At 39.7% G+C, this 24,214-nt stretch overlaps 1 protein-coding gene across 1 annotated transcript; it reads left to right on the forward strand.

Annotated features, from left to right (window-relative positions):
* The first annotated feature begins 13,519 nt into the window (after positions 1-13,519).
* On the forward strand, positions 13,520-16,032 carry LOC110907873 (pectinesterase). The gene is made up of 2 exons (XM_022152792.1): positions 13,520-13,961; positions 15,335-16,032. Exons 1-2 carry the CDS (start codon positions 13,520-13,522, stop codon positions 16,030-16,032), a joined length of 1,140 nt encoding a protein of 379 aa, XP_022008484.1.
* Positions 16,033-24,214: the final 8,182 nt, after the last annotated feature.

Below are 24,214 nucleotides of genomic sequence, written 5' to 3' on the forward strand. Positions count from 1 at the left end.
TAACTGATGTGTCGAAGGATAAATGTGAAACGAAAGATAGTGTCGAAACATAACTGAGGTGTCGAATGAAAGTGTGAACTGAAAGATATTGAAGTGTTAACATTGTATTCGTGTACACTAGTTGATGATTAAATGTGAAATGATACGTGTTGTGTTGAAATGCAAACTGACTATTATGTGTAACTATCATAGGGCTTGGTAAATCACTGTTGTAAACGAGTAAATAATTCTACCGAGCAAACCAAGGTGAGTTCACTACATTCGAGCATGCGTCCCAGTGGTTGGGGACAGTCAGTGGGTATCCCATGGGGGGATGAGTCTTTGGGTAAAAAAAAACGAGTATATTGGTTAATATTCTCACCTATCATCTTTTGTAAGTCCCTCATCGGGTATTAGTTAGTAGCGCTACTTAGGTTTGGCACCCTCACCCTGTGCCTGTAGAGGACGGAGGTGAACTAATGACCCAGTCTGGCCCAGTACTAGATAGGAGTACGTGGGAAGGGCAGTCATGTGTTTCAGGAGCCGTCCGTGTTTGGAAATGAGATATTAACAATATTACTTGCATTGGTTATTGAACGGTTTTTCACACAACGGGTAATAAACATTTTCTAAAACTGTGAACTCGCCAGCTTTGTCTGATACACGTGTTACATGCTCGCAGGTCGTTAGGTATCTTGGAATTGGGAAGCTTGCTATCTGGGAGTGCTGGAGTGGTCATGGATCGAGGCCCTTGGATTAAAATACATTTAATACATTGGTTTTAAGCGTTATTACGAAACAATTGCTAAACGACTTATTACATGCTTCCGCTACACAACTTTTGAGAATTAACATTATGTTGACAACTTATTTTGGTAAATAGTGTCATGACTTATTTAAATATTTATCATTGGTTCAATGTGATTGGTGGCTCGAACTCTGATGCGTGACACGCCTCGCGGAGTTTCCGCAGGTGAAATTTTGGGGGTGTTACAGTTGGTATCAGAGCCACTGGTTATAGTGAACTAGGTTTTAAAACGTTTTATAAAGCCAGACTATAACCGAACAACTTCGAAAATCGATCATGACACTCAGCTCCAGATTGCAAGGTTCGTTTCTCTCTCACTTTACACATTACTTGTTTAACAGTCGCACACTCACAACGTATATGAACTGAAACAATTGGCACCATAGTGACTTGATAGCGTGACCCCACACATCGACTCATGCGAGCCATAGACCTGTGACATCATCTGTTGTGTTGTTTGAACGGGGGAAACTTTGAGCGCGAGCTAAGAAGCACTGAGATAAGCATGCAAATTGCCTTATTATTATGGGTGCACACTTAATAATAACGCGGGGTGCATGCAAGTCCCAGTGAGACTTATCGAGCGTAAGGAGGGTTCTGCCCTACTATGTGTGAACTTGGTAGTACGTAAATATCAGTATAATACTTGACTCTCATCTCGTTTCGACTTCTAAATCGGTTTGCTCCAACTATAGAAACATGAGTGAACGAGGACATGGATGTGGTAACATCACCATGACTCAGGCTGAGTTGAATGACCTAATCAACACCCCCGTGGCTGAGGCTTTAGCAGCCTATCAAGCTGGTACGGAATGTACCAAGTATTCTTACCCTCATATTGTGTACACGACTTTTCACTTCTATGATGCGAGTCCCAGTGGGGCTTAACAAGTGAAAAAGGGGTTCCGCACTGTTATTTGACTAATGTGGCACACAACAGCCTATAGGAGGCATGGCAGTGAGTGACCCTTACATGAACACAAACTTTTTGAAACACGAACTCTTCACTTCCCACCGAACTTTTACGAATCTCGGGGCTAACAAACATTACCGGAACACTCATCAGAACGCCTAGCAAACTGTGTAGGATGTTAGGTGCTTGTTCGAACGTCCCTGAGTTGGATGTGGTAACGTCGAATGAATGGTTATTACCTTCCTCACTTATCTTTATTTGAACCTAACACACTAACGCCCTCAATCTCGAAGTACGATCACTTTTGCAACACTCTCGAAACACACTGGGGATAATTCGAATCGTTGCTGGAGTGATGAACAAAAGGATGAGTGTAGTATCCCACCGACTTCAGTTACCAGCAACGAACACCAGCGAACTGACTTCAATCTAAGTTTTAACCCTGGTCGGCGACTCGCGGGAGTCAACTGTTACAAACCAATCCGAACTTTAGCAATGACAACAGATTTTAGTGTGGGATGTGTAACTTCCAGCACAACGAGTAGCACCTTGGAACTTGGCACGAAGTGCGAAGAGAGGTACATTGTGGTGAAAGAACATGGCGTCCGGCTCCAAACACCAACATTGGAGCAACAGTATTCGTGACACCCAGGTACTTGTAATAGTAGCCTACTGTAAGGGAAATGAAGGTGCCATCGGCATGCATTGGACGTTGGTAATTCAAAACGACCACTACGGGAGGAATCCGCGTGACTGTAACAATTGCACCGGCAGTGGTGCTCACGGAAAGGAAGTTAGGATTGATGTGGGCAATGATAGGACAATAACAACATGGTGGTTCGGATGGGTAGCAAATCGCTTCGCCCTAATTTTGTTTAACCCTGATGATTCGCAAAACCAAACATGTTATGGAACCGGCTGATGACAAGTCAACTGCGACCGCACACGTTAGATGGGACACAAACTCGACCTTACGGGAGACAGGCATTCGACACCGGTCTCACTCCTATTATCTTTGGTGGCTACGAGATAGTAGTCAGTAATGATTCATTAACCAGACAAATCACTCAGACGCACCCTGTGTGAAGAAATTTAGCGTCACTTTATGCATTAAAGTACCGGAGTGGTGAGAAGAATCGCATCGTGTCGGTAATGACAGCCCAGAAAGCGTCTATGAAGGGATGACCTCACTGTAGTAGCAACTAACTCTAATAATCAGGCAAAGGGCGGTAAGAACAAGGATTTATCAATCGTCGTGACTAATCTCAATGTACAACTCGAGGAACTTTTAGACATATCACCACAACTATTAGTCAGAAACCCGTCGATCTCACGACTAGAGAGAGCTCCGAATACTCGTACCCTTACTGTCTTGCATCAGGAGGGGTGCAAGAGCAGTATAAGCCACTATGAGAACCGTTCGACAAGGAAAGTTGTCAGACCAAGTTTTCGCTTTGGAAAGCCCAGATATATCCGGGAGGATAAGCCTTTTGATGTGTGTACTGATTATCGGGAACTCATCAAGGTGACAGTCAAGGAACCGTTTTCTATGACCGTGTATCGACGACCCATCGACTAGTTGCAAGGAACGAGCTTATCAGATGAAAGTCCAGGGGGAAAAGATTATTAAAGCGACACATCCGACGCAATTCAGCCATGCGACTTTGTACCCCGTGACCTTTGGGGTGGTCATCACACCCGCAGCTCTACGCATCATGTGAACCAACCATGTTATTCGATGACGTTCCGAATCTTTCCCAAGAGAAAAGAATATCACAGACGTTCTTGCATTTTATTAGAAGAGCCCTGAGGGAGGAGTCATACCGTACGAAGACTCGATAATTGTAACTTTTGGATTCGAGAGGTGTCTTTGGTGGGTCATATAATCAACGAAGCAGGGATGCACGTGAATCTCGCTAAGACTCGTTCTGGTTGGAAACTGATCGACACTGAAGAACTTCCCGAGGCTACAACGATTACCTAGTTCCGCTTGATGTTACCGCAGATTAATCGCAAGGATTCCGGGGGTCACAAAACTTAGACCTCCATAGTACAGCCGAGTGATGTGATTGCGAAAGACAGAACAGGAGGACGCCTTTCCAACTTTCGAATTTTAACTCTGCAAGACGCTGAGCATCGTTTTACCCGAGGGTGTGGGTAATACAGTGGTATATCATCATGTTTGAATCGGAGTCCCAGATACACGCCGACGCGACACAAGAAAGTGACGACTTACGTAATGGAGTTACAAAGAAGAACATCACGACACACAACCGGTGGAAGAAATCGTGGCCTTTGGATTCACTTGGAGGCATTACTTGGGCGGTACCGAACGCGTTACTTAGACCGATCACAAGGGCCTCCCGTGTACCCTGACCACGAAGTAAGCTTTATCAGTTGATGAGAACGCCGGATGGAACTTTTGGATGATTACGACCGTGAGACCTAAACGTACGCGATCTTACAGTACGCTATCCACTCTGACACACCTGACCAGACTCGCCTTGTTCGGAGTGAAGACCTGTTGGAAGAGAATTCACAGGATGGGTTCATGCAAGGCATGGAGAAGCAACTATTGGCAGGGCAGACGACATTCGCTATCTCATGGAACGAATGTGGATCCCATTATACAGCAACCGTATGGAGCTTATACTGAGCGAAGCACACCGACTCCGATGTTCCGGTAGTCTGGACTTGATAGGGGATATTAGGATTTTAAGTATAGTATGAGTAACCGGGCATTAAGGCCCCATAACGCTACATATGAACGATGTTGGACATATGCGAAAGTCAAGGTGGAACACCGGAAACCTACTTGTTTGGCAGTAACCAGAAACACCCATAGAGAAACGAAAACGAACACCATGAATTTGTCATTGGTCTACTTAAAAACTCAGAACGGAACCGATATCACCCGGTGATCGTCAATTGTCTCACGAAACCAGCACACTCTCTTGCAATCAAGAAAACTAGCGAGTCTTCACAAGCTGTGGATGTTCTTTTGAGAGAGGCGGTCTCAGGCATGAGGTGCCAACTTCTGTTACTTCTGATATTGGAGCTATACCTGATTTATGACAGGCAATACACGATACCCTCGGCTTACGTCTAGGCATGGGCATTTCGTATCACCGTGGGGCAAACGAGCAGAGTAAACGAACCATCCTTGCACATGAAGATATGCTGTGAGCATGTGTATGGTTAACTTTAGTAGAACTGGAAGGACGCTTATCTTTGGGAGAGTTCTACAGCAGCTGTTACCGTATTAGTATGCATATAACCTTGTTTGAGGCATCGTATGGACAGTAACACTAATCTCCTTGTTGAATTAAGGTGGGTGATAATCTAATCACAGGTCCAGGACTTGAGCTCAAAACTCTTGAAGATCGTTTAGATCGGAAATTGTTTGGTGGCAACATGTAACTGCTAGGGAAAACTGATAAGCATAAGAAACTCTGGGAGTTCGTTGTGGACGAACGTATCATAACCGAAAGTATCACCCTAGGAGGGTGCGGTACGCTATAGTAAACATGGTAATCTTAGCTTTCGACGCGTGGGAACATTCGAACTACTAGAATGAAACGGTGGCATGGCTCACAAACCCGGACTAATTGATGGAGTGGGATAACTGTTGTAAGGGTATGTACGCCATGGATGTAGGACCGTGTTGTCTGATGAAACCCTTATGATACCCTTGTCGGAGTCTGAAGTCATCAGAACAGTTGTATTTATCAGGGAACCTATCGAAAACACGGACTAAGGAGTCATGGTTCGCTAGCATAAGTTGTTTGACAATTGTGTGGATTTGTTAAACTTCAGTACGTGGACTGGAGTTTACATAGGAATGTAAGAATCGGTTGAAACTTTAGTATCCTCAATGGTTCAAGAGATTGAACCAACCATGGTTATCACTGGTGAATTTCGGGACGAAATTCCTCTTCAAGTTGGGGATGATGTAACACCTGAGGAAAATCCGCAGCAATCCTGAATTGCCACTTCACTCTCTCGTACTTACTTGTCAAATTTCGGGACGAAATTTCCTTCAAGTTGGGGATGATGTGACAACCCGAATTCCCGAGGACCCAAGATCTTTCGACTGGAGATCTTTCGACGGGAATTCAGTCTTTCGATCATCCTTCGACTGGAGATCTTTCGGGACGAATGCCAGTCTTTCGAATATCCTTCGACCTTAGGACATACGACCTTTCGAGATAAGACCTTTCGACCGAGTTCTAGTCTTTCGACCTGAGGCTTAATCCTTCGGCCCACTTGTTGTAAACTGAATCCCGGCCCAGTTTGGATAGTGAACATGACCACCGGCCCACTGCTATGTTGTTGTGAGTTACATATTCGTATAACATAAAATACAACATAGCAAACCCTACATCCCCTATTGTTCACGTCGGCAGGAGAAAACCCCCTCCCCTCGAGGCATCCTTCGGTTGGATCAAGTAATTCGGTTAGTGAACCCTTACCATGCTATTCATTGTTTGTTCTTGTCTATGTGTTAGCATGATTAACAAAATAGTAAGTGAATGTGTAGCTTAGGGTTATGATTGCTGGAAATTTATGGTGGTAAACTGTTATGTTAATAAAACACATATGATTGTTTTTGATTGATTGATTATCATATCAAGTATAGATCGATCCCGGACAGAACATGGATTGAATCCCTCATTCGATTTAACCAGAGAATCTGATGTGGGGATCGATCTCAATGGTAATGGGTTGTGGTTGGTTACATGTGCATTATTAGGGATTATAATTATACTAGATGTTCAAGGAGACGCACACGTGTTAATTGATTCATTGGTTGTAGCATTACATGAACATTGTTTGAGATTGTATGCGTACATGTAGGATTCATGCTGAAGTGGTAATTATCATGTGCTGATTTACTGTTATTGTCGATTGATGGAACGATTATACGAAGTATTGAATGATTACGTATTACTGTTTTGGTAAACACATCGATGATTTGATGCAAGAGTCTTTGTGATGCTTGATCATGTAACTGTAAGCGATGATTAGGGCTGTGATAGGGTGTAACTGTTGATCGAATGATAATTGCTGAATCGTATGTTTAGGGTTCTTGGAATCGAAAGATAACTGTGGTTGTCGAAAGATGACTGTTGTTGTCGAAAGATAACTGGTGATCGAAAGATATGTGTGATCGAACAATAACTTGTGATCGAAAGATATGTGTGATCGAAAGATATGTGTGATCGAAAGATATGTGTGATCGAACAATAACTTGTGATCGAAAGATATGTGTGATCGAAGGATGACTGTGAATCGAAATATAACTGTGTGTCGAAACATAACCGTTAACCGATTGATAACTGATGTGTCGAAGGATAAATGTGAAACGAAAGATAGTGTCGAAACATAACTGAGGTGTCGAATGAAAGTGTGAACTGAAAGATATTGAAGTGTTAACATTGTATTCGTGTACACTAGTTGATGATTAAATGTGAAATGATACGTGTTGTGTTGAAATGCAAACTGACTATTATGTGTAACTATCATAGGGCTTGGTAAATCACTGTTGTAAACGAGTAAATAATTCTACCGAGCAAACCAAGGTGAGTTCACTACATTCGAGCATGCGTCCCAGTGGTTGGGGACAGTCAGTGGGTATCCCATGGGGGGATGAGTCTTTGGGTAAAAAAAAACGAGTATATTGGTTAATATTCTCACCTATCATCTTTTGTAAGTCCCTCATCGGGTATTAGTTAGTAGCGCTACTTAGGTTTGGCACCCTCACCCCGTGCCTGTAGAGGACGGAGGTGAACTAATGACCCAGTCTGGCCCAGTACTAGATAGGAGTACGTGGGAAGGGCAGTCATGTGTTTCAGGAGCCGTCCGTGTTTGGAAATGAGATATTAACAATATTACTTGCATTGGTTATTGAACGGTTTTTCACACAACGGGTAATAAACATTTTCTAAAACTGTGAACTCGCCAGCTTTGTCTGATACACGTGTTACATGCTCGCAGGTCGTTAGGTATCTTGGAATTGGGAAGCTTGCTATCTGGGAGTGCTGGAGTGGTCATGGATCGAGGCCCTTGGATTAAAATACATTTAATACATTGGTTTTAAGCGTTATTACGAAACAATTGCTAAACGACTTATTACATGCTTCCGCTACACAACTTTTGAGAATTAACATTATGTTGACAACTTATTTTGGTAAATAGTGTCATGACTTATTTAAATATTTATCATTGGTTCAATGTGATTGGTGGCTCGAACTCTGATGCGTGACACGCCTCGCGGAGTTTCCGCAGGTGAAATTTTGGGGGTGTTACAACAGGGTTTATCCCTAAACTTTATGTATTAAAGTAAGCGAGCATTTGAGTATTAAAAGATCATGTATTAAAAAAGACTTCCGCTGTCGCCTAAATTAGATACCACGGGATTACTGTCTCGCGGCTCTGGACCTGGTCAAACCGGGGCTAGGGCCGTGACACGACAAATTTTTCAATCGGAAACACGTTTTCCAGTGATCCGGAACGATTATTGTGATAATCGAGTACGACCTTTTTTCCAATCTGGTTGGCGAACCCAGGAAAGTTTTATAATTTGCAGAAATTTTGTCGCAGAAAAGTTTTATAATTTGTAGGAATTTTTTCGCAAGAATGTTTTATAATTTGTAGGAATTTTGTCGTGAAAATAAAAAATTATGAATACATTTTTTTAATAATGTTATTAAATTTAAAAATAAAATATCATAAAATAATATAAAAAAAGGCAAAAACGTGGAAGAATTTTCGAAATTTTGCAAGAAGAGCGATTTGTGAGTATTTTGTAGGAAATTTTGCGACGAGAGATTATGTAGGAATTTTTTGTAGCAGATTTTGTCGTATTTTTGTAGCTAATCCGGTTACCCACAAGTTTATTTTCTACGAATGTTTTCGTAGGAAATTTGTGGGTAAGGCCAATTTGAGACAAATTTGCTACAAATTTGTTGTCACAAACTCGACAATTTTCTAGTAGTAAATAAACTAACCAATGACTTTGGTTTCGGCTTCGGTTGAGGATAATAATAAAATTAATCAATATTTTTGGTTTTCATTTAATCTTCACCCGGAAGTATTGCATTTAGTTTAGTACAAAATTGTGTGCATAAAATCATATAATGTATATGCTTATCCGAGAAATAGAATAAGATACATAAACCCTCCGTCCCATTAAATGTGTCTTATTTTGAATTTTCAAAGTCTTTATTTATAAACTTTGACTTTAATTATATATTTTTTGTGTTATATAAAACTTATTGAAAATTAACCCGATAAAAACACTTGTAAAACACACTCAAATCATATAACTTTTGATCAAGTATTATCTAACACAAACAAAATTATTTAAGGTCAAAGTTTACAAATAAAGACTTTGAAAATTCAAAATAGGACACTTTTAATGGGACGGAGGGAGTAATACTTAAAAGTCATTTGTCATTATTAAATTAATTACACGTGCGAGAAATAGAATAGGATAAGTAGTACTTAAAGTCATTTGTCATTAATAAATTAATTACACATTTTAAGTATCATATAAGTAGCATTTCAATGCAATACACACATCGGCGGATCTACAGGGGGGTCAGGGGGGTCCGTTGACCCCCCGGCCGGCCAACTTTTCTCTTAAACGGAGTACTCGACAGAATTTCTTTTTACATTTTGACCCCTTCGTTTGTCTCTGTTGAGTATAGAAATAGTAGAAAATGTTCGAAGTTTTCCGGCAACCGCGCGGTGGTCCGGCGGCGGCGCTGTTAGATCCAGCGAAATTGCTTTTATGATGTTAGGGAAGGGTAGAGAAGAAGATAGAATATTCAGAGATGATGAAGTTGAACTTGAATGCGTATTAATTGGGTATACTTTTTATGGGCTTTTTCTAATAGACTAGTAGATACTATTAGGCCCAAGTGAAAGAAATGAAAAAAACCTAATAAATTATATGTCAACAGTAAGACAACACATAACCCTGCCGCTCTGAAGTCTCACCATTGCGCATAACAACATCATTTTTCTTAATTCTTTTTCAATTTTGATTCTTTGAAGTCAGACGTATACTCCAAAATATGTAAGTATGAGTTTTACATTTACTTTTAATTTGTTTGACTTTTATTAGAATTCCGTCATTAATTCCGTTAAATATCTATGAAAATAATAAAAGAAGTCGCGAAGAAGTTGAATTATCTAAAGATGAACAAGTAATTGGTGTACGCTAATAAATTACGAATGTTAAGAAAAAATTTCTATTACGACCCCCCGGTAAAAAATTTCTAGTTCCGCCACTGAATACACATATCAAAAAATCCGAACACATCTAAAACTATGAAGGCTACTTTCTTCATATACTTTATCATAACATTCACCTTCTCTTGCTCATCCAAAACCACCACCACTACTGGCAGCATAAACTGGTGGTGCAGTCAAACCCCATACCACCAAACATGCACTTGCTACGTTGCCGAGAGTAGCCCTTCCACTGCGAACGTATCTATAAACCAGTTCCTAGACATAACTGTAAACACGGCTATAGACGAAGCATGTGACATCCGCAAAAAAAAAAAAACGAATATTCGAAATCTAACCCGTTTTGAATTTTGGATCCTAACTCTTGAAACCTCGGATTTTTTTTTTTCGCGAATTAAATGACCGTCTAGATATTTTTTTTTTCTTATATTTAATATAATTAATTATCAATATGGTTAATTATTTATTAGTTAATAAATTAAATAGATTAAATTTACAAATAAAAGCTTCATTTTTTTATTTTTATAAAAATAACCTAGTTAGTTATGTTAGGTTTTGTAATGAAAAAGAATTGGCTAAGTTAACTTGGTTAACTAAGTTAATGAAGATGAAAAGGACTGATTCGGGAGTATTTGAAAGTATATTGAGAGTTAATTTTATATAAAAGTATCACAAACTTCGGGGGCCAATTTTGCCAATTGAACCATACTTCCTAAATTCCAAAATATGAATTATTGATCAGTAAGTTTTATCACTCCCATTCTCACGTTATTTGTTAAACTAATAACTTCATGATATGTTTCAATTCCATTCTTATTTTTGCCGCCAAAAGTCTGCCGACACAGAAGGAAAGGAAACTGATCAAATTTTTTCTTTAATAACAAAGGTTTTACAACTTTGACAAGCTGTATACGCGTACAGCTTTCCTTCCTTTTTCGCATCCCTGATTTTACGTAATTTACATCGGTTCCGCATTTCCATCTTCAATCAATCATGAACATAGACCCATTACATACACACATACAAATCGATCCTAGTTCATTTCTATACTTAACGAGATCTTCGAACAACTATATAAAGCCGAGACCATCATCACGGTTCTGATTCATCTCGACATATCTCACACACATCTCGACACCACCCTCTCATCTATCTGTTACAACGACATCCCACCGAAGCTTCAAGCTTTTCGCCGGGGTTCAGAGTTACGATCGGAGGACAACCGAAGCCACGGCTAAAACGTTTCGATACCTCATTTCTCTCGCACGCTCTCTGTTCCGCCACTTCAAAACCTCTACACCTTGCCGGAGACATTATTCGAAATCACGTCAAATCGCTGAAGAACTTATACATTCGTTGGAGTTTAAAGGTCATAGCCGGAGTTCGGAATTCATTTGGTGTTCACGTCACTTTGTTTCGATGGGTGATGCTTCTGGTACAAATCCGTACTCGTAACTCACCGGAGGAGACCGGAGACGTCACCGGAGTCGTCGCCGGAAACCGGAAGCCCGCGAGTGTCCTTTCGATTCGGTACATATTTTCTCATTCCTCAAGTTTGCTCGTTAATTTCTGTTATAATACATTCTAATATATATACATTTATATGAGTTGAGAAGTTAAAAGTGTTGTTCATGTTTAACAAAGAAGTTCAGGACATACGCGAATGTTTTTGTAAAATAAAAATCCATCATTTTTCCCTTTAAAATAGTTTTCTTTCATTGCTGTAGAATTTTTTTTTTTTAAATTTAATAATTAATTTCTTTCTTTTTAACAGTTACTAATTAAAATATTATTTTCTCTTTTAACCTTTAAAACTAATAATTATATTAATACATAATAATTCATTTTAATCCTGTTATAACTTTAAAGGGTAATAACCTAACAAATTAGAATACCTAAACTATACATCTTAAACATCAGGGACTTTATTTAATCTACAACTTTTAACGAGTTCGTATTAAATCTCTAGGATAATCTCTCTCGTTCGTCCTCTTGGAACTCTCCATTTTTACTCGTGCGTTTTCACAAGAAATCGCAACGCAACTAAAGTGAGTATACTTGATCCCATTTTTATTTTATCACTTTTGGGTGCAACATGTATTCTATACAAAAACACGCAACGCTTGAAACTTGTTATATGCACACTCTATCCATTTTTAAACATGAAACAATTTTGATGCTTGTTAATCTCGTATGCCATGTAAACTTTTCGTGTCTATATGCTCATTAACCTTCTTGAGACTTATTAAACTTCTTGAGACTACTGAGACTTATTAAACTTCTGAGACTACTGAGACTTATTAAACTTCTGAGACTTATTAAATCTCCTATTGTATAGGAGTACGCATCGCCCTTGAGTGTGTCTTGGGGTGTGTGCGTTGGAAACTTGGGTTTGACGTATAGTGACACCGTTTCAGCATATTAGTAACTTGTATTATGTTGTTCATGTTGGATATGAGTATTTAAACTTTTTATTCTACTTTACGCTATGTATCAAACCTGTATACTCGCCAACTTTTTGTTGATGTTATTTTAATACATGTTGCAGGTTGATAGTCAAGATGATGAAGGAATCAAGTTAGGATGGATTAGATACCCACTTTAATAATAAACCATGTTTGTTGTAGTTTGTCTTTATTTGAAACAATGTATTTGAATTTAGACATTTAATAAAATGATTTAAATCATATTGTCACAATAGTGTTATGTTGTTTTGAGCAATTTGTTCGTCTCATCCCGATGTTTCCGCCATCGGTTGGGGTGTGACAAAGCACGCGTGGTCCTGAAACGCACCCAAGGGATTGAGGTTCGTACTAACCCAAACAGTATAGAAAAAGTCTTATGGCATAGTTATGCTGATTTCTTTGACGGGATCGTGTTCACACTGAACATGGTCCTTGATTGGGGTGTTCAAGATCGGATAATTAGGTTTTCGGATATCCGAAAATCGGATATCCGAAATTTCGGATAGTGAAATATTGACATCCGAACCCGAATCCGAAATTTCGGGTATCCGATTTTCGGATATCCAAAATTTCGGATTCGGGTTCGGATATCCGAATATCCAAATTTTTATTTAACTTTTATTTTTTTATTATTTTTATTATTTGGAACCAGATTTTTCAGATAGATAGTTTCGGATATCCGAATATAAATTTCGGATTTTTTTCGGATATTTTTTCGGATACTTCGAATATTTTTCGGATATTTCGGATATGTTTTTGGATATTTCGGATATTTTTCGGATAATTCGGATATTTTTCGGATCTTCGAATATTTTCGGATATTCGGATATCCGAAAAAAATAAAAATTAAATTTTCGGATAATCCGATTATCCGAAAATTCTCAAAATCACTATCCGAATCCGAATCCGAATTTTCGGATTATCCGAAAATTCGGATATCCGAAAATTCGGATATTTCGGATACGGGTTTTCGGATATTTCGGATTCGGTTTCGGATTCGGATTTTTTTGAACACCCCTAGTGCTTGACCATACCCACCAACCCAACCCAGATGACATCCACACGTGGATAAGTGCTAGTATAATCTACATCAACATGTGTGAAAAAGGGTTCGAGATGAAGAACATAACCACCGACTTGTTACCCAAAGTAACCACCAATTTAACACAGCTACTACTCAACTCTTTGGCTACTAGTGTTGTTATCAAAGGTGGTAATCCTCCTGGGCTGCACGAATTGAACTTTGGCAACGAGTTATACAATTTTTTGGGTTTGGAAACAGTACAGCCAAACGTGGTGGTGGCTAAAGATGGCTCAGGAAATTTTACAACAGTTCAAGAAGCTGTAAACTCTAGGGGACAAGGAGCATCGGGCCAAAGGTATACAATTTACGTGAAAAGTGGGGTGTACGAAGAATATGTTGTTATCCCACAAGAGGCACCGCTTATTACCATGTATGGTGACGGAATAGGTAACACCGTCATCACCGGCAACCGGCATTTCAATGGCAGCGACTTGAAGGGAACGGCCACGTTTAGTAAGTACATAGATATGTTTTTAATTTTTTTTTGAATGGCTATCGTTGCACACCATGGGGATTGAACCCCTGACCTCTCATATCCTAAGCTCTATCTAAACTCACCTACACCATTAGGCTATTCCTAAGTGGATTGATATGTTTTTAAATAATTGAAAGCTTACTTAATATCAAGTCTTTAGTTTAACTTTTGTTTCCTATATATAGATTAATTGAATATTAATAAGCACCTAACCTTACACTTAATTTATATGTATTTATTATTATATCTGAATAAATTTTAAATTATAGATTTTATATAACATAATATATATTATTAATTTGTTAGTTTCATCATAATTTTATATATAGTAATTATAATAGAATGTGTATATATTTGTTATATATGTCATACTAGGTTAGAACACCGTGTATTACACGGGTTGAATAAATGTAATTTTATATATTAAATAACAAAAAGTTATATCTTTATAAACTCTGTATATTGTACCGGTTAAATAAATGTAATTTTATATCGGGTTGAATAAATCTGCCAAGTAATAAAAAATTGCATCCTTAAAACCCCTTATATTACACATGTTGAATAGATCTAAAAAAGAGTTATATTTTTAAAAACCATGTGTATTACACAGATTAAATAAATATAATTTTGTATATTAAATACTAAAAACATTGTATATTAAAAAACCCGTGTATAGTCTGGTTGAAAAATCTACCAAATAATAAAAAAATTATATCCTAAATAAATGTAATTTTGTATATTAAATACTAACAACGTCGTATCTTTAAAAAACTCGTGTATAGTCGGGTTGAAAAGTCTACCAAATAATAAAAAAAAAATTATATCCTTAAAACCCCGCGTTTTACACGAGTTGAATAAATAGAATTTTGTATACCAAATAATAAAAAAAAAGTTATATTTTTAATAAATTAAGATAACATTTAATATTAATTTATTATTTATATATTTAATATAAGATAAGTAGACAAGAGAGTTATTTGTTTTAAAAAATATATTAAATTAATAATTTAGATTTGGGGATAATATTTTATTAAAGTATGATAAGATTAAATATTAATTTATTAGTTATTTAGTTTAGTTAATATAAAATAATATAAATTTGAGGATACCTTCAATGAATGACATATGTCCAAATTGGTTTCTTTTATTATAGTAGTATAGTAGTTAGATGTGATAAGAATTATACAAATTATTATGTGGAGTTCAGACTCTATTTCAAACATGCTTAATTTTAAACTTGAGATTACGCTCGGCAAATTTAGGCTTTTAACCAGGATTGATCATGAGCAATTCTCTAAAAAAATTAATAATAAAATAATCGTTAAACTGCTATGGTTTACTTGGATTGTAGAAGTATGGAGTAAACGATTTATCGCTGTAAACATGACGTTTCGGAACACGGCGGGGCCGGAAGCTCAGCAAGCGGTGGCGTTCCTCTCAGGCTCCGACAAATCAGCCTACTACCAGTGCAGCTTTGAGGGCTACCAAGACACGCTATATACTTTCCATTCCAGACAATTTTACAAACAATGCCAAATCTTTGGAACTGTAGATTTCATTTTCGGCGCCAGTCCAGCCGTGTTCCAAGATTGTGATATCTTGTTGAGGAAACCACTACCCGAAGGAGGGTTGGTTGTGACGGCTAACGGTCAGAAATTCAGTAATCTAAGCGGCGGATATTCGTTGCAAGGGTGTAAAATACATGCCGCAGACGATCTTAAGCCTGTTGTAGGCCAATTCGCAAAAGCCTTTTTAGGAAGACCATGGTTTCAATACTCTGAGACAGTTTATATGGAATCTTTTATTGATGATTTGGTGGACCCACAAGGATGGCTTGATAGTTGGGGTTACAAAGAAACTGCTTATTGTGGGGAGTATAAGAATTCTGGACCAGGTTCATCTACTGATCAAAGAGTCGATTGGCCTAGTTTCCATGTGATAACAGATCCAAATACTGCCAATCAATTCACTGTTGCTGAGTTCATTAATGGAACCGAATGGCTTCCTACATACGGTGTGCCTTTTGTATCCGGGCTTGAAACTCTGTAATAGAATGTATTAAGAAAAATTTTGTAAACGAAATCGAGAATGGTATATGAGTCAATAATAAGCTCGATAACTGCTTAAGTCATGTCACACCCCGATTTCCACGTGTATCACCGGTGGGCCCGGTGGGGGATTACCGTGACGATGTTGGCAACAATATAGTCAAACCACACAATTATATAAATGCACAGCGGAAGCTTTAAAGATAAATATATAAACTTCAACCTCTGGTTGTAATATCAATTGTATTACAGAAGTCGAATATATCCACAGCGGATCAAAATAACAAAATATTGTTCATTCAGATACAGCATCGAGTTTGCGAGACTATTTTACAATGCTTAGGAAGCCAATACCAGCCCATTTCGTATAGTACCTGCACTTAATCTTTTTGGGGAAAATACGTCAGTTTACACTGGTAAATACGTTCAACTGACACACTTTTGAAAATGTTTATTAAAATTGATTTGAATGCACAAGGCACAAACTCTTTTATAACTTGGGAAAATCATAATAATCTTGTGAACGTTTTACATGTTCTTTTATGCGTTCAGTAGCCCGGGTCGTGCCGGGTTAAAGATTAATAGACACACCACATTGCGTAAAACCGTAGTATAAAAACCAACGGCTACGTCTTTTAATTTAATGTCGACAATATATACCGGGTGTACGCGTACACCGGGATGTCGATGGTCGTGGCCATTTCGTAAAATGATGCCAAGGATATCCGGGACAACGGTCATTAACCCCTAAAGGCTTTTAAGAAACAAAACTGTTTAAATGAGCCGATCATATTATTTAATTTAACCACCTAAGCGATGGAAAATATAATGCTCAATCAAGCGGTATTAACATACCGTATCCCAAGCCCGTATAGGGGAAATAAGTTAAAGTATTTACCTTTGCAAGTATTATTCCTTAATTTGATTAAATCACCGATAGCTTTTACTGGGGCTCCTAATCTGGAACGAAGGTTTTAATTAACCTCTTAGAATCCTAACGGGTCTTTATATTGGCCGTAGCCTAGACCGGTTGGTTCCGGAATATAAATATGGTTTAATCGCGCGAAAAGGCGAAAACCGAGAATGGAGTGTGATTCTGACCCAACAAGTTCAGAGACTTGTTTTATATGGGTTTATGGTTCACACCCTGGATTTTGGGGTTCAAATAATATAATTTGACCCGTATCGGCTAATTTATGAAAACTAGTTTCATAAGCCGAACCGTGCGCGCAATAGGCGAAACGGTTAACCATGAGAGTCTTACGCTTATTTCCTAAGTCAATATGCCTTAAAGAGGTTGTGGTATCAGTAGGATACCTTCCGTGATGCCCGTAACGAGTTTTACTTAAAATATCGCCCCGTAGGGGTTTTTCGGTCGTTTTAAAGGCTTTTAAAGAGCTTTTCGAGTTCTACAGGAAATCTGAGTTTCCCGAACAGTTTATAAAGTTTAAAATACTTTATTTATTATTTAAAATTAGTAGCAACTGGAATCGGGTCAAAAGACCTTGTAGAACTCAAGTTTTGGCCGAAAAGGGCATATTCGGTATTTACCGAACCGTAGCCATAACCGCAGGTTATGAGCAGGGTAAAAATTATTAAAAATCTTTAAAATTCCCAAAATATTAATTTATAACAGTGGGTAAAAGTTTTGGTGACGAAATCTTGGTTTAGATAGGCGTTATGCTAATTGCGCCGTTTGTTACAAAAGTTTATTTTAATTGCGCTATTTAGCATAACTCTCATTCTAGACCTCGGATTGACGTGAAACTTTAAGGACATGCTTATAATTTAATAAGCAAGGTTCTGGTCTGTTCACGTGTCCGAAATACTCGTTTTATTTTCAAAATGGCGTTACGGTCAACTTTTAGGCGATTAACGGAAACACGTAAAAGACTCGGTCAATTCATGAACCGATCACAGAGGTCTATACCATCATGTGACCTGGTCCTAAGAGAGTCCTAAGGCATATCTATACCTCACTAAAACGGGTCAGAACTGAAGTCAAAGCAAAAGTCAAACTTTTGCGACATTCGGCTCCGAACCGGTTCAATATAGCAAATGGTCGATTCAAACGAGCGCAAACAAGTTTATATACTTAATATCATGTTTTATGAGTGTCTAAACAGGTTTCATAGCATATACATTACAGGTTATGCATAAATCGCAAAAATAGCTTTCTGTTGACTTTTTAACCGCACGTTTGACTCGACATTTGACATAGTTAGAGTGGTGATCAGAGGGAACCCTTTTAGAGGTTTATTACCCACATTAATACCAACTCATAGCTACCTTTGATTCGTCATAAGACTGAACCATCTCGGATTTATTTTAAAGTCAAACCGTATTTACGACGGTTTGGTTTTTAGCTAAATACTAAGCATAAATTGAACTCCAAAGGAACTAATGAACTTACAGAAGTTAAGACTTGAATATAGAGCAGAGAAGAAGACTTGAGAGCTCTTGAAATGACCAAGTGAGTGAGTTTGAGTTGTGATGAACTTATGAACACAAGCTTTGCTATTTATAGCCAAAGACATGGTCCAAGATCATCACATAAAGGTCTACAAGTGCTCTTGGATGATGGGCAGGTGTCCCTAAGTGTTATGGGTCGAGTAGGGGGCGCCCATGACCCTGAGAAACCCATCATTTCGTGTTTTGCCGCTTAGAACAGCCAACAGCCAACAATCTGTCGCTGGGCGCTGCTTACGGACCGTATGGCTTCGGCCTTGCGGTCCGTAAGCCATAGGCGGATCTCAGCAATCATTCCCCCTCCTTACGGTCCGTAAGGCATACCCTTTACGGTCCGTAAGGGGTTAAAATTAAATCTTTTTCAAATCTTTTTGTCATGATTAAGAATCTTGGTAATTAATTACCTGACCTTTCGGGTTTGAAGGGGTAACTTTGCGATAAGGCCCTCGATTAATTACGATTAGGGACCTCGCGTTATTTACCCGTATTGTTAAGCTCCTGGTTAATTTATTTATTTCTTCAGAAGGCCTTAATTTATATTATTGACGCTTTTAACCCTTCTCCTACGAATTCGATCGTAACTTACTTGTTTCATAACAAAACTTCGCGAAATTTATATATTATATTATAGTGAGTGTATAACACCGTTACAAAGCCTTGGGAACGTTAAAGGGTCACTCAGAGGTATAATTTAAACATGTTGACATGGTTAACCCCTGTGGTTTGTAATCTCTCACTTTCTTTCGCGTTTCGCTTCCGTACGATCCATGATTTATTCGTTTGAAGGTACAAGCATTATTTAGGGTTACTATACAGTGTATTTACCCTCGTTGACATTTATACCCCTCGAATTTATATACTTTCAAGGTTTGTCAAAATTAGTCCTTTATTAAATACAAATGCCACGTGTAATCAAATGACACGTGTTAACACATTATTGGACGCAAAAATTCGAGGTGTTACATCCTCACCCCTTAAAATAAATCTCGACCCGAGATTTACTCAAATAAATAGGGGTACTTTTCTTTCATTGTAGCTTCGACTTCCCACGTATATTCAGGACCTCTACGAGCATCCCATTTGACTTTTACAATCGGTACGTGTTTTCTGCGAAGCTTCTTCACCTGTCGATCTTCAATCGACAATGGTTTCTCTATAAATTTTAAGCTTTCATCTATATGCACATCTGTGTGTGGAATCACCAATGATTCATCGGCGAAGCACTTTTTGAGATTGCAGATGTGGAACACATTATGAATTCCATTGAGCTCTTCAGGCAAGTTCAATTTATAGGCAACTGATCTGACACGCTCAATGACCTCAAAAGGTCCTATGTACCTCGGACTCAGTTTACCTTTCTTGCCGAAACGCATCACCCCCTTCCAGGGTGATACCTTAAGCAACACCTTTTCACCTGCTTCAAAGTGAAGATCCTTATGTTTTGGATCGGCGTAGCTTTTCTGCCTGTCACGGGCAGCCTTGAGACGTTCCCGAATCTGGACAATCTTGTCCGTCGTCTGGAAAACTATCTCTGGTCCTGATAATTGGACCTCTCCTACTTCCGCCCAACAAACAGGCGATCTACATTTCCTACCGTATAAGGCCTCGAAAGGTGCAGCCTTTATGCTGGTGTGGTAGCTATTATTGTAGGAGAATTCGATTAGGGGTAGGTTCTTATCCCAGCTACCACCTAAATCGATCGCACATGCACGAAGCATGTCTTCTAGCGTTTGGATAGTACGCTCACTTTGACCGTCTGTCTGTGGATGGTAAGCCGCACTGAAGTTTAAGCGCGTGCCCAAAGATTGTTGGAAACTCTTTCAGAAATGAGATGTGTAACTTGTATCTCTGTCGGAGATAATAGTCACAGGTATGCCGTGTAAGGCGACAATCTTATCAACATAAAGTTGGGCTAGCATATTGGAGCTATATGTCTCCTTGATGGGTAAGAAATGAGCCGATTTAGTCAGCCTATCGACTATGACCCATATCGTGTCGTTTCCCTTCCTGGTTTTTGGTAACTTGGTAATAAAGTCCATAGTTACACATTCCCACTTCCACTCGGGAAGTTCAGGCTGTTGTAGCAAGCCAGATGGCTTTTGGTGCTCGGCTTTGACTTGAGCACAAGTCAAGCACTTTGCTACGTGGGCGGCCACAGACTTTTTCAAGCCTATCCACCAATAGTTTGCCTTTAAATCTTGATACATTTTGTCTGCACCAGGATGGACTGAGTATTTGGAACTATGGGCTTCCTGGAGGATAATATCTTGTAGTCCTCCATAAATCGGAACCCATATACGTCCGTTCAGTCTAAGGATTCCATCCTTGCTAAGAGTCAACTGCTCCTCAGTTACTCCTAACTTTTCATTTGGATAATTAGCTTCCAACACAGCCTCTCGCTGTGCAGCTAATATCCTTTCAATCAAATTGTTCTTGACCTCAATGCTCTTGGCATTGATGCGAATGGGTTTTACCCTTTCCTTTCTGCTCAGGGCATCAGCGACTACATTCGCTTTACCGGGATGGTACCTGATCTCACAGTCATAATCATTCAGGGTCTCCATCCAACGGCGCTGCCTCATGTTCAACTCCTTCTGGTTGAACAGGTGCTGAAGGCTTTTGTGATCTGAATAAATCACAAATTTTATACCATAAAGGTAGTGCCTCCATAATTTTAGTGCAAATACAACGGCACCCAATTCCAAGTCGTGGGTGGTGTAATTCTTTTCATGCACCTTTAGTTGTCTTGAAGCATAGGCAATCACCTTGCCTTTCTGCATAAGCACACACCCCATGCCTGTGTGTGATGCGTCGCAGTAAACCACGAACTCATCAGTACCTTCTGGTAATGTCAACACAGGAGCGTTGCTTAGCTTCTGCTTCAGGATTTCGAAGGACTCTTGCTGCTTTGGGCCCCAAATAAACTTTTCTTTCTTCTTGATCAAGGACGTCAAGGGTGCAGCAATCCTCGAAAAATTCTCTATAAACCTCCTGTAGTATCCTGCCAATCCCAGGAAACTACGAATTTCGGTAGGCGTCTTTGGCTCCTGCCAGTTCATGACCGCCTCTACCTTAGCGGGATCCACCTGGATACCTCGCTCACTCACAACGTGACCCAAAAACTGAACCTCTCTTAGCCAGAATTCACATTTCGAGAATTTGGCGTAGAGTTTCTCACGTTGTAGTAATTCGAGAATGCAACGGAGGTGCTTCTCGTGGTCAGCTTGGCTTTTAGAATATATCAGGATATCGTCGATGAAGACGATGACAAATTTGTCTAAGTACGGCTTGCAAACGCGATTCAGGAGATCCATGAACGCAGCCGGTGCATTTGTGAGCCCAAAAGGCATCACTAGGAACTCGTAATGACCATAGCGAGTCCTAAATGCTGTCTTGTGTACATCTTCATCTCTGACCCTTAGCTGATGATAGCCCGACCTTAAGTCGATCTTCGAGAAATAGCTTGCTCCTTGCAGTTGATCGAATAGGTCGTCGATCCTCGGCAACGGATATCTATTCTTTATGGTAACTTTATTTAGCTCACGATAGTCGATGCACAACCGCATCGATCCGTCCTTCTTCTTTACAAATAGGACCGGTGCTCCCCAGGGAGATGAACTAGGTCTGATAAAACCTTTTGCCAACAGTTCATCCAACTGGGTCCTCAATTCCTTCATTTCTGTCGGAGCTAGTCTGTAGGGCGCTCTCGCTATAGGAGCTGCTCCAGGAATGATGTCTATTCTGAACTCCACTTGTCTATCTGGTGGTAAGCCAGGTAGTTCTTCAGGAAAAACCTCAGGATATTCAGAAATGACAGGAAGATCTTCGATCTTCGGCTTAGGTTCTTCTATTATCACCTGAGCCATGTAAATTACACAGCCTCTATTCAAACACCTTGAAGCTTTGAGCATAGATACGTCCTCGGGTAATCCGTACTGCGTATCTCCTCGAATGGTAAGCGATTCACCACTCGGAGTCTTTAGCACTATATGCCTTTTGCCGCAAATGATTTGGGCCTGATTACGGGATAACCAGTCCATGCTTAGCACTATGTCGAATCCTGCTAGTTTAAAGGGAAGTAGAGATAGAGGAAAATAATGGTTCTTAATGGACATTTCACATCCTTCTAGAACAGTAGAGACGGTTTCTATCGTTCCGTCTGCTAACTCTACCTCGTATTTCACATCTAGGGTTTTGATAGGCATATTTAGTAGTTGGCAAAATTTCTGGTCTACAAAGGATTTATCAGCTCCAGAATCGAATAGTACTCTTGCAAATATATTATTTACGAGAAAAGTACCTGTAAGCACATTGTCGTTCTGAACCGCTTCCTTTGCATCCATGCGAAAAGCTCTCGCATTTGACTTCTTGGTCTCCTCCGCCTTTCTGGCGTTCTTAGGGCAGTTGCTCTTGATGTGCCCCTTTTCGTTACAACCATAGCAGGTTGCATCCTTGATCTTCTTGCACTCCACAGTCTTATGATCCTTGGACTTGCACAGTCCACAGGAAGGAGTCTTTGGTTGTGATTGTGAATTCGATGCAAACCTACATTTCCCAGAGTGGGGTTTCTTGCAGATTTTGCAGTGGGGTCTTTCACCAGCTTGCCCATCTTTCTTCGTCTCAGCCCCTCTCTTGCCGTCACCGTTTCCACGGTGCTTCTTTCCTGACCTTCGTGAGGTATCATCCTCACGTTTCCTCTTCTCAGCCTCCTTGCTCCTTATGGCCCTCAGACGGACCGCATCTAATGTGAGAGACAAGGAGAGGTCAGTAACTGACCTGAAGGTCGTCGGCCGGGAGGCCTTCACGCTAGCCTTAATCGCAGGCTCCAAGCCCCCAACAAAACGGGCAATTCTTCGGGACTCCGGTGTCACAAGGTACGGTACCAGGCGAGACATCGTATTGAAGCTCGTAAAATATGCCTGGCAGTCCAGGTTCGTCATCACCAGTGACACAAGGCAGCCTCTATCTTCTCAACCTCGTGCTGAGGGCAGTAGTTTTCCTTTATGAGAGCAATAAATTCCTCCCAGGTCATTTTGTATAAAGCAGACTTACCTGAAGCCTGCACCAAAGCCCTCCACCATGCCAGGGCCTCGCCCTTAAATGACTGGGACACAAACTTCACCACGTCCTTCTCTGCGCACCCGCTGATGTCCACAATAGTGTCCATCTCATCTAGCCAGGTGATACAATCAACAGCACCTTTCTCCCCTGAAAATTCCCGGGGCTTACAAGATACAAAGTATTTGTAGGTGCAACCCTTGGCACCAGATGCATCAGTGTATTCTCGCTCATGACAAATACTATTTTCAGCTGACGAATGATTGTCGTCATCTTTCTTGGGTTGAGAAGGTGGTTTGGAATGCGTCTTTGGTTTGGAGAGTGGTTTTGTTACAGACCTGCTGTTGGACTCAGTGTATTGACGGTCAAGAGCCGCCTGAACAGCACTATCAATTAGAGCCTTTAGCTGTGCGCCGGTCAGATGCACCTGCGCATTATCGTAATCATCCTCGCTTGTATGGCTGTTTACTCCGTTAGGATCCGCCATTTGTAACTTGAATCTGTTACAGAAGATAACAAAATTTTATTTAGAAGCTTATTATGGAATTGTCTTTTATGACAATTCGTTAACCATGGTAACAGAGACCATATCTGGTTAACTTATTACTTACCTAGTTTTAGGATTTGAATATATCCTATTTCAACTATAACAATAG

Source organism: Helianthus annuus, chromosome 14 (genome assembly GCF_002127325.2).
Source record: "Helianthus annuus cultivar XRQ/B chromosome 14, HanXRQr2.0-SUNRISE, whole genome shotgun sequence".
NCBI lineage: Eukaryota > Viridiplantae > Streptophyta > Magnoliopsida > Asterales > Asteraceae > Helianthus > Helianthus annuus.